Genomic DNA, 13076 nt, shown 5'->3' on the forward strand with positions numbered 1-13076 from the left:
TTTAGAATGAACTGAATAATTCTGCTCATGAATGAAAAGGTTCTACATAATCTGGCCCCTGACTCTCATCTTGTGCCACTGGCTCACTATGCTCTATGTATTACAGTTCCTAAAAGGTAACAGTATCATTAGGCTTCAGATATTCTGCAAGTGTTATTTCCTCTATCTAGAAAGCTCTTTTTTTAAATATATTTTCCATGGCAAGCTTCCTTGTTATCCACTACACTTACAAACTTTTGAAATTATTCTGTTTACTCAGTTTTGGTGTGCCTTCCCCACTAGAATGTAAGCTCCATATGGATAGTGAACTGATTTCAGTGCTCAGTATAGTAGTTTGTACATACAAGGAAGCCAATAAATATTTTAAGATTATAAAGGAGTTGATTCCCTGCTTTAAAGAATTCCATTTATCCACTGGATAACAATTTTAGAATTAGAAATAACCAAAGATGATCTAATTGAAGGACTTAAAAAAAAAAAGATATAGAGGCTGAAAATCCCAGGGAAGTTAAACCACTTAGTTATGGTTTTGTTGTTACCTGGTTGGTACCTGTTTGTTACCCTGTTACCCAGCTGCTTAGATTATACTAAAAATTTATTATGCAATTTGGCTTTTCTGTAGGATACATACACATGCTCAAAAAAAACTTCCTGTACCTTAAAAACATTGCAAAGTAGTCTGAAGGCTACCATGATTTACTTTGCTATTGGTAGTCTTTGACAATGTGTCTATTTTCTCAAATTCTAGTCCTATTATTTCCAACTGCTAACTAGACTTTCATCTACTGGAAAATCTATCACACTTTACCTATCTAAAATATAATCATTTCTGATTAGTCTTAAAATAAACAAGTTACTAATAACACTTTTTATACTAAAATATGGCAAAATACTAGCATAGAAAATTGACTTGGATGGCATTCCATACCAGAGCTTGTATGTGGCACAGCATGCATTTGGACAAACACATGAAAAAAGTTGTATCCTGAACAGCTCTGCATTTGTTATGCATAATTTCCCCAGCCTTGCCTTTCCCTGATTCAGTCATACCCTAAAACTGTGGTTCACTTAATTTTTTCCCATTTTATAACTCACTTCTTTTTAGCTAAAATCAAACCAAAAACTCAAGCCAAAATATCTTGATTGAAAATTAAATCTAATGTCAACTAAATTTAAAACATAACAAAAGAATAGTACATTTATTTTAATGAGGTAAATCCATCTAGGATACCTTGATAACTGACACTTAGTAATTACTATTTACTGACTTAACCATCTTATATAAATGAGAGTTAAAAGTCAATAATACCAAAGCATAACTCCTTGGGTCTTCCTTTAATGTATACCCCCTGTATCTCTTCTCCTTGGAAATAACCTTACAGGACTTGGGGTGATTAAAAGGCGTTGGAATCATAATATACAAGAAGCTCTAACCCAATGTATAGATTCTATGGCCACAAGCACAAGAAGGAAAATGGATGAAATGTACTAATAAACACTACCCACGCACTTTGTTCAAGTGTTGATTGGGCAGTAGTGATGAGAAGGGAAGTTGATTTTATTAAAGAAAATATCAATATTAGTTAGAAATAGAACGTATGAGTCAGTGAACTTAGCAGGAACACATATATAAGTAAAATAAAAAGAAAACATGTAGAATATATGTTCATATTCCTGTGATCATAAAAGTAAAAGGAATCCAGTACTTTCCTTTCAGTTGAGAGTCTGACCTTGTAAGCAGAAGATCCTGCCACCTTAGTAATAAGGCCAACTTCTTACCAAAAATACAGAGAAAAACAAACATGCAAATAAAGTAAATAATAATCAGAGATAGAGCCAAAATGCTATAACAACTTCCACCTTCAAAGAAAATCTATGGAAAGTTTAGAAAGGATTTGTGTTACAGGTTAAGAATGAGGTTATGAGGCAAAATTTTTTAGTTTAAAAGAGGCAATTTGGGCCAGTTTACTGGAATGTAACTGAGTATGATGCATACCTGTTGTTTCTCTCATTGAATTTTGTCAGAGCCAGAACAGATAATGCCACCTGGCATCACTACTTAGAAAGAACACTGGGGGATGGTCACTCTCCTGGTGACCTGTTTGGGTAGTCTACTGAAGGAGATGGCTCATTCTGCTTTTATATTCCTGAGGATTTTTAACCATATAAAAAACAGGGGAAGCAGAACAGAGAATTAACAGCTTAATTTAATTACATTTAATCCTTATAACAACATAAGGTAGATAGGGAAAATAATCTCTTTGTTATAAAGAAAAGGAAGCCAACAATCAGAAAAAATGAGGACTTCAGTCACAGAGGATAAAATTAAAAATCTGAATATATTTCTTTCAATTCTGAAGTCCATGTTCACTATAAGCCTCACTTACATCAAAGTTATCATCTATATTCCAGGACTGTTGTATGAATTAAATGAAACGGTTTTTTAAAGCACCATTGTGGGCTAGTTTGAAATACAAACCATATGTATAGGTAACAGCATTTCTAGTTTTAAGGATCTAATATTCATATATGCTTTTAAAATACAAATGATTTATTAACTATACATGCCCAATTTGTTGTTATTATGTAACATGTAATAAGTTATATACTTCAGAAATTATTGTATAGCAATTATACCTATTTCTTGAATAGCCAGGTAAACGATTTTATTTTTGACTTTCTGATTTTAATAATTAAGAAAATATAACAGAAGGCGATGGTTGTGGTCTAATTAAATCTTTTTGTGTCAAAGGCCTTTCCAAATTCACATACAAATATAGCAAAAAGATTCTGGATGCCCATTTTTTATATTTTTACAATTAAGTATGCCTATCTTTTGTATCTCAAATCAGAATAATAAAAATTGAGTATTACACAACACATAGATTGAAAAAAATTTTTTGTGGCATGGCAGCAGTCTTCATCTAGAAAGATATTATAAGTTACTCAGATAGCCTTACTTGTCATAGGTAACAAATTGTTCTCTTTGTAAAAAGACACAGCATTCTTGCATATATTCATTTTTAAGATGTGATCTATACAAGATGGTATTATTATTAATAGATGCTCATAACAATATATAGATCAACTTATCAAAATACCATACCTTCCTCTCCTTGAACAGGTTCTTCTAATAGCAACTCTGTCATACATTCCCAGTCTTTCAAAAGTTCTTGAGAGCTTTCCCATAAACTGTCCACCAAGTAGGCTGCATGTTCGTGCAACTAAAAACAACAAATCAAGTGTGACTGAAGAACATTTAATGAAGAAACTACTAATAATATTTTGAGTTAGTAAATGATTTTCTTCATAATTAAAATGGCCTGTTCACAATGTTCCCAATGTATTCCACTGTCATTAATGGACTGTACTATGTAAATTCAAATAAAAAATGTTTTTATAGTAGTAAATAACATCATTTACAGATGAGGAAACAGAGTATAATTAACAGAATTCCTGAAATTATAAACTGGATCTAGGTCACTTCTAACTATTCTCGGACTGTCTCTTGTAATTATCCTTTAAAAAAATTCAATTACTTTCTCTGAGAATTGCACTTGAAACTTTGGTACCAGCTAAGTATTCAGTACTTTACACCTCTCTCACCTTTGGTCAAGGTCAAAATGTAAGTTACCCTCATCTCTGTTTTCTTCTTTTATTTCCATTTAACCCAATGCATTCCACATCTAACCTTACCCCCAATTTTTGCCATTACTCTTCACAATTTTCTTGACATATTCTCACAGTAAACAAACACCAAGTTTCTCATCTAATACTTCATACCAAACTCTTTCCCACGTCTTAGCTATTAAACCATGAAGATTACTTCAATAAAGCTGTATAGGGAAGGTAAACAAAGAAAGTGTTGGCCTTGCTCTTGTTTCTGCTACTTAAAATGGACTTCTCCACCCTTGTATAAAAATTCTTCCACCCTTGTATAAAAATTCTTCCATCTTTAAGGCTCATGACATCCATCTAAACCACTATGTAGATTGGTAGTTTCCAAACTATAGATTGCAACCCTTTTACTGTCTGTTAAACTTACTTAATGCATTAAAACCAAAGTTTCAAAAACAAAGTGGAGAAGAGTATATAGCACAAAGGAAGGTAAGTTATATTTTATATAACTCTTACTTCAGTTGTATGTGCTCATACTTGGTTTTCTCAAGAGTAGTGGCCCCAAAACTTAGACCTTTCTAGACCTACTGGTTGTCTACTTGATATCTTGGCACATTCAGCAAGTGAGTTGGTGTTCTTCCTCATATGTCAATACTACTATTATTCTTAACTTTAATGTGTATTTGAATGACCAATTTAAAGCTCTACCTCATTTGACTTTCAAATTCTATACTTCATTTCAAATCTTATATTCTGCTTGTGAAATGTTTCATGAAATCCACCCCTGCACACAAACCAATCTCCCAATGGTTTTTGTCAATATCAGATTTGATAATATGGATTAGCATCTCTGCTTGGAAAAAAAAACATAAGCAAAGGTTTTCACCAAGGTATTTTCAAACTTTCCAAATTCACATATCCTAAGGAAACTATTTGTAGATCATCATTAGTAACATCATTCCCAAAGTGACAGGTGTAAGTGGTACACAACTTGGTGTCAAAAATGAAAACCAAGCCCTGGCTGCCATAGCTCAGTGGATTGAGCTCGGGCTGCGAACCAAAGCATCGAAGGTTCGATTCCCAGTCAGGGCACATGCCTGGGTTGCAGGCCACAGCCCCCAGCAACCGCACGTTGATGTCTCTCTCTCTCCCTCCTTCCCTAAAAATGAATAAAATCTTAAAAGAAAAAATGAAAACCAGCATCAGTAACTAAAAAATAAACAGTTTTAAAACTGTTGCTATTAAAAGCCAAGCTGAAATGGAGTTATTAATTCATACAGAGTTTCAGGTTAGGAAGATATTTGAAAAGTTCTGGAGATGGATGGCAGTGATGGTTGCACAGCCATGTGAATCACTTAGTATCAATGAACTGTACAGTTAAAAACAGTAACAATGGTACAGTTATGTATATTTTCCCATACTAAAACAAAAATCCTAAGCTAAATAAACTTGCTTTTATATTTACCTATGTGTCATTATAGTGTGTCTGTAGAATAGATATAAAAAGGTCAATAATTATACTTTTGGAGGATTACATCTCCTAGTCTATAAAATATCTCCCTTGTTCTCAATTCTGGTTTATCTTACATGACACTGTCCCCTCAGTTATTCTGTAAACATTTTTAAATTTTATTCAGGCCTTTAACCAGTTTATTTAATTACTGGTGTTCATTTGTAAACTTCCTGTGTTATTTTAATTAAGATGTGTTTTTAAACAACATTTTTTCATTTATTTATTTCAACCTTAATTACAATCTGCATTTATTAGCATTATTGACATTTGAAATAATTCTGGCACCTGATTCCCTGTGCTTATCTGACAACATTCTTATTTTGTCTGTGCTTCCTTCAGTTTTGAGAGAGAAAAACATCTACTGCTGTTCCATTCATTTATGCATTCAATGACTAATTCTTGTATGTGACCTGACCAGGGATTGAACCTGCAACCTTGGTGTATGAGTACAACACTCTAATCAAGCTACCTGGCTAGGGCCCAGTTTTATTTTCTAACATATTGGGTTAGCCCAAAACTTAACTTGTTTTTTTTTCTCATAAGATGGCTCTAGCAACACTTAGTTGCCTTTAACAACATTCGAAACAATTTTGTTAGACTGTATTGTGACAGTTGTCATATCAGCACACATTGAAAAAAAAATCATCTTTTCACGAAGATGGCACCCAAAGCGATGAAGGAATTCCTACCAATTCCAAGCCAAAGCCAAAGCCAATTCAAAGGCTTGGTGGCAAAGAAAGCAGTCTACAGCCACACACACAATAAAAGATCCACACACACATCACTCACGTTCTGGAGACCTAAGACCCTGCAGCTCTGATGACAGTGTAAATATCCTTGGAAGAGTACCCTCAGGAGAAACAAGCTTGACCACTATGTTATCAGCAAGTCCCCCCTGACTACCAAGTTAGCCCTGAAGAGATAGAAGACAATACATTTGTGTTCATTGTGGATGTCAGGGCCAACAAGCACCAAATCAAACAGGCTGGGAAGAACCTCTATTGATGTGCCCAATGTCAACACCCTGATGAGACCTGACAGAGAGAAAAAAGAAGGCATATATTTAACTGGCTCCAGACTATGAAGCTTTGAATGTTGCCAAAAAAAATTGTGATCGTCTAAACTGAGTCCAGCTGGCTAATTCTAAATGTAAAAATTTTATTATAAAAAAATCAAAAATTAAAAAAATGAATTTGAATTTTCGTGTAGCCATTTTAATATTGAAGATAGAAAAAAATATACAACCTTTTTGGCATACTATGCTTCATTATTTCAAGAAAGGTAAAAACACAACCATAATGCAAAAAAAGATTTGTGCAGTGCATGGATTAAGTTGCTGTGACTGATCAAACATGTCAAAAGTGGTTTGTAAAGTTTCCTCCTGGAGATCTCTTACTGGATGATGCTCCACAGTTGGAGAGACAAGCTGAAGTTGACAGTGATCAAACTGAGATATTGAGAACAACTGATGTTATACCATGCAGGAGAGAGCTGACATACTCAAAATAGCCAAATCAATAAAGTTATTGATAAAAATGAAAAATGTGTCTTTTATTTTATGGAAAAACAAAATGGACTTTTGGCTGACCCAATATTTTTCCATCATCAAAATCTTTAGCACATTTATTTACTTTTCTTCCTTTAATGTGAACATTATATTCCTATATTTTAAGAATAATTTTTAGACATTAAATATTACAGCCATATTATTTTGGCTTCAGACTTATTTGCCAACCAATGTTTCTTGTTTTCTGTTTAATGTATCCATTTTTCATTTTTGCTAGAAAATCTCATCAAGCAATACTTTGTATTTAGGGTACATGGGTAGTAAACATTCTAACTAAATGTTTGATTAGCTTCTCCTCTCTCTGCTCTCTTTACAAAGCTCCTACTAGATAAAAGTACTTAATCTGTACTCCGTCTCTTACTTTCTCTCTCCTATTTTTTATTTCTTCTATTACACTACTTTTGGGAAAAATCCCTTGGTTCAATCTATAGCCAATATATGCTTGTGTCTATTCAGGCCATTTAATATGCTTCACCTCTAAATTTTGGAAATCATGTTTTTTTCAATTTCTGAAAAACACTTTTCCTCTTTCATTATGGCTTCTTTCTATATCTGGGGGTATGAATAAAAAATTCCATCAACATGTTGGGTTTGTGCTGTGCTTTCACAATATTGATTTTTCTAAGTTTTAGTGATTCTTGAATGTCAGTTCACATATGTTAAGAACTCTAGACTCAAGAATACTGCTAAGCAGAATCCCTTTGAGTTTAATTGCAAGGTGTTAGCTTCTTTGGTTGTGCAGGAAAGTGAAAAGAGGAATCTATAACTGGGCAGACTTTTCATTTAATGTGTGGGTATGCAATTTGTCTTTTGAATACAGAATCTCCCTGTCCCTCCTGGTGGTGATAAATTATCTGGGGCATTCATACATTACTTTGCTCCTCAGACCCATGTACATACCCCAAATGCCTATAACAGCATTTCTAAGTGAAGAATATGCTCAGCTAATGGGCAGCTATTTAATTACTATTCATAGCTTACTCCTTTCACCAGCCTTTACTGCTCTGATCTTCAGTGTATTTCAGATTTCTACCAGAAAATCTCAAAAAATTTCCCCCTATTTTTGTCTCATATGTGGGGTACAAGTTACTTAACTTCAATGGAATTCATAGTCAATTACTTTAATAGCTTCCACAAATTCCTCACTGCTCTGGTGAACTGGTAATCTTTCATACTGATTTATTAAACATGAGGTTTTCAGTAGGATGAGTTGCTGCCACAGTGAAGGCTTTATGTAGCATGATTACATTAGCACTGGAATTTTCTTTTTTGTTACATAAATCAAACCATTTATTATAGGCTAGCAATGTTTTGAATGGTGGAAATTCTACTGGTCTTTCCACTCTTTCAGTATTCAAATGGCAGACTTTACTGTGACTACAGAAGTCGAGCTGAGCTGTAGGTCCAGGTGCCACCATCAACTGTTTTCATGCAGGTACCACAGTGCCAGATCCCCACAACTTGTTCATCTTGGTTTTGCCAAAGAAGGAGCAAATGTATTTGACATGCTGGTTAATTTCCATGTTCTTCACCATTTTCCTGAGGGAGATGTCATAGCAGGTGTTGCCTTTATTGATGATTCTGACCGTGGTGCAGTTTGGCATGTCATTGTAAACTAAGTCAGAACCCTAAGAGGCTGCACTGGCATTTTTAAGGATCACTTTCCTATGCCTTCAATCCAGCATATTAAAATTTAGCTCAGGCATACTGTCATTGTTACAGAATTCTTTTGTGTGTAGTAGTCAAAATTCTCAATGTAGATGTTAACTTCTTTGACCATTTCCTCATCTTTCTGACTATAAGGTGGAGGCTATGTAGAATGTATTCTGTTAACAATAATTGGTTGTTTCAAACTCAAATTGTACAGCAGAAGGACATGAAAATGCGTTGTCTCCTTTTCTGATTAGGAGTTCCGAGTTCAGCAATATTTGTAACAACAATCAATAATAACATGGTCAGTCAGGAACTGGCTTGACATAATGTTTTTGACACAGTCTTTCTGTCTTTGGACATCTGTGATGGCCACATAACTTGCTAGTCTCAGATCTTTACAAGTATGCCAAACGAATCCAAGTTTGAGGGACTCATAATTACCAAAAAATAATCTAAGATGGCCACTAAGAGTAAAAGGTTGCAATCACATTTCACATACTTTATACCAAGGACGTTCTATTAGTAGTGAAAGATGAAGCTATAAGTAGAAAGGCCTTGAGGCATTCTCAATGGCTATAAAAACTCTGGGATTAAAAAGGATCTGGAACACTAAAAGTGAATTTTCTAAAAAGTTTATGGTATTATAATTTTAAAAAAACAGCATGAAAATAAGATATCTGCAAGCATTCTTTGTAGTCTTTAGGAATTAGGTGAACAAAGGGGAACTTGTTAATAGTCACTGCATAGACCAAGATGGCTAATTCATATCAAGTTAAAATTCATTTAAAAATAATATGTTGCAAAAAAAAAATATGTAACATAAATAAAATTATATTTAGGTACATTTATGATACTATATCTAAGTATAATTTATAGCACTTCCTCTAAGCTGGTATGTAAGACAAAATAATCTTGTTTTCCTGGTGACTTTAATTATAATTTTCTGGGTGCATTATGATTCATCTTTAATTAAATTCAAGTTTACTCACAATAAGTGACCTCAAGTTTTCTTTGCCTGTTAACTTTTCTGTTAAATAGTTAAATACTACGTGAAAGGAGCTCACTGTATAATAGAACCTTACAGTTATTTATTTTATAAAAACTAATTAATAATGTGAATCTTGAAGAACATAGAAAACTAAAAAAGAAAAAAGTTATCATTTATGCTTTAGGAATGAGCACTCTGGGGAGATGTATTACATATATCAATATATCTATTAATTTTATGTCTTAAATGTCTATCATAATTAGTCTCATAATTCCATATACTTAGAAAGAGGGTGACCCTACTTCTAGACTGTCCAGAAATATTCTGGGTTATGCTTATAGCTTTGAAATAATTATTCATAGCATCTTTCTTACTCTGAAAAGCATCACAGTTTGTGCAATAAATTCAATGATTTCAGTACCTATAGGGAAATTGGGAGTCATCACATTCAAGTACCATTCATTGTACCATTTGACATGCATCTAAGAGATCCAAGCTATTTTGTCACCTGAAATCACTGACTTCTATCAAGTTTGAGGTTGCTTAACAATGTTACTTTTATTTTCTTAATTAAAAAAAAAGATTATTTTTACAGAAAGGGGAACAGAGGGAGAAAAAGAGAGAAACCTCAAAGTGTGGTTGCCTCTCACGCACCCCCAACTGGGGACCAGGCCTGCAACATAGGCATGTGCCCTGACTGGGAATTGAATTGGTGACTCTGGTTCACAGCCCAGCGATCAATCCACTGAGCCATACCAGCCAGGGCAACAATTTCACTTTTTAGTACACAAAGAGAATTAGTAACTAGTTTATAGTCATGTCTCTGAATCTCCACTGCATCAACTGTAATTCACATATAAAAGAGGGTATACTGTAAACTATTTTCAATTCAACACATTAGAATTCTATTACCAAAATGTTACTATTTAACATCCAAGTAAAACAAAGAAGGTATCATAATCAATTCAGTTAATCCTAATTGATTGGTGGGTGATTGACCTATAAGCTAGCCTCACTTTATGATTTCTGAGATCTCTTTCGATTTAACTTTTTATGAGTCTATTACTACAATAACACTATTTAAAGTGTTTCAGTGAAACAAAGAGGAATTCTGAATAGAACACAATCAGAATCCCACCATACTATAAGAATACACTCATAATTTTAATAAGCATTCAGTTCAGGATAAGGAAAGAGATTTTACCAAGGAATATTTTTTGTGAAACAAAGGAGACCATAAATGACAATATTATTATCATCATAAATCAACTAGAAACCCTGAAATATAATTTGCAGTTGCTTTTACAGGTGAAAAGAATGTCATCAAAAACAACTAAAAAGTGTTTTAATGTTCTTTTAACACTTCAGTAAACACAAAAATACAGTAAATACCATCTGAAAATACAGCAGCAATACACATTACAAGTCACTGCTTTAAATAAAAGACAAAACTGCATAAAACTAAGTACTGTACTTATGCCTTTTAATATACCAAAAAGAAAAGTCTCTGGGCTTTTAGAGATCTAAAACATTTTCCTTCAAGCTAGATCAGCTCTGGCTGGTGGACTGAGGGTTGGCATGCAAACCAAAGGGTCACAGGTTTGATTCCTAATAAGGGCACATCCCTGGATTGTGGGCTAGGTACCCAGAAGGGAGTGTTCAAGAAGCAACTACACATTGATGTTTCTCTCCCCTCCTCTCCCTCATTCCTCCTCTGTAAAAATAAATAAAGTCTTAAAAAAAAGTAACCTACATCACCATATTACCTAAATTTTTTTTTAAATCCTCACCTGTGGATTTTTATTGATTTTAGAGACAGTGGAAGGGAGAGAGAAAAATAAGGAGAGAAACATCAATCAGCTGCTACCCAGCAAAGCCCCCACTGGGGATCAAACCCACAACCTTTTGGTGCATGGGATGATACTCCAAACAACTGTGCCATCTGGCCAAGGCACACTCTCTAACCTTTTAGGAAGCAATGTAAATAGTATTTGTATGTCACATCCATATGATTTTTTAATCTATTGTTGCTATTAAAGTCAAATTTTCAAACAGCACTGAATTGTTGCATAGTACTTTTAACCATGTTCCTCTAAATCCTAAGGAGACTAAGGGTATATTTTGATATGGTTTCACAAGTGCAATATTTACTGAGTATTTAATGTTTCATCTCAAACATTTATAGTAATATTGTATTTTACCCATAACATATCCACATTTTCTTTTGAAAGAAAAAAAGTGATTCAAACCCTTATTTGGCAAAGTGTGGTCCATTCACGAGAAGCGTAACAATTATCTAAAAGAGCTTGTTAGAAATGAAGCATCTCAGGCCCCATCCCAGAGCTACTGAATCAGAACAGCCATTTTAACAAGATATCCACATAATTTGTAGACATATTTAAAACTGTTATTAACATCCTTACCTCATCCTTACCTCAAATGCAACTCATCAGCTAGATTTGCACCTGACTTTATTCTTTCTCTATTCATTCCCCATTTGCTTAAACAAATATTGGCAACTCCACTACTTTTGTGCTCCACTTTGTCCTAAACCCCTCACCTTCCACTGACTCAGTTCTTACTTCTAATTTTAATATAATTTTTGTCCCTCTATTTTTCATTACAACAGAGTTTCTCTAGCACCTTTAAACTTGAGCAGTTACAGAATCTATGAAGTTTCTTTTCTTCCAGAATATTACAACACAAACCAAAAATGCTTTTTACAAAGTAAAATTAAAAACCCCAAATTTCCAGATTTTCTCCACTTTCTTACTGACCCTTTCCCCACCCATTTCTAAGTTAGGTAAAACAGCCTGTTCATTCAGGTTCTCTTTAGAGGTTTAGCTTGTTGTTTTTCAATATTGTAACAGTAATAGGAAGTAGCATTTTAGTGAACAAATAAAACTTTACTTGTGCACATTCTGATACATAATACATTATGAATATTATTAATAATAAATTATTAAGTGATCATTCACATGGAAATACTGCTATGGAGCTTGTAAAACTATAGTTCAGATCATTTACATTCATATTTTTCTTTTTTTCTATCTTTTTAAAGATTTTAATTGTTGTTCAAGTACAGTTTTCTGTCTTTTACTCCCATCCCAACCATATTTTTCTTTCTTATTAAACAGTATAATAAACAAGATAGGACAAATAATTTTAACACATGACAACATTCAAAAACTGTTCAAGTAGTATCATTTAAAAACTACAGGAAAAAATTCGAGAAAAACACAGAGCAACAATAAGTAGGCAGTACTGTAAAAACTTAGTGAGGACCTCAACAGAATATAGATTCAGTCAGAAACGAAGGTTACATTAAGTGAAATAAAGAAAAATTTACAACAGCAGAGCTGATGAAGCTGAGAATCAAATCAATCATTTGGAACATAAGGAAATAAAAAATAACCATTCAGAACAAAAAGAAAAAGGAATCCAATAATAATGAGGTTACTATGATAAGCAGACTCTGGGACAACTTCAAGAGGTACAACATTCACATCATAGGGGTGCCAGAAGGAGAAGAGAAAGAACAAGAAATTGGAAATCTATTTGAAAACACAATGGAAGAAAACTGCCTTAATTTGGTGAAGGAAATAGACATGCAAGTCCAGGAAGCACAGAGAGTCCCAAACAAGATGGATACCAAGAGGCCCCACCCCAAAATACTATCATCATTAAAATGTCAAAGGCTAATAATAAAGGGATAATCCTAAAAACAGCAAGAGAAA

General features: G+C 33.7%; 1 protein-coding gene across 2 annotated transcripts in view; it reads right to left on the reverse strand.

The window, feature by feature from the left end:
- The window catches only part of STAG1 (stromal antigen 1), a 381447-nt gene that overhangs the window by 87364 nt on the left and 281007 nt on the right, over positions 1 to 13076 (reverse strand). For both annotated transcript variants that reach the window (XM_028518410.2, XM_028518412.2), the window contains exon 15: positions 3107 to 3224. In XM_028518410.2, coding sequence (XP_028374211.1) covers positions 3107 to 3224 — 118 coding nt within the window. The remainder of the gene's footprint in view (positions 1 to 3106; positions 3225 to 13076) is intronic.

This window comes from Phyllostomus discolor, chromosome 7 (assembly GCF_004126475.2).
Source record: "Phyllostomus discolor isolate MPI-MPIP mPhyDis1 chromosome 7, mPhyDis1.pri.v3, whole genome shotgun sequence".
Taxonomy (NCBI): Eukaryota; Metazoa; Chordata; class Mammalia; order Chiroptera; family Phyllostomidae; genus Phyllostomus; species Phyllostomus discolor.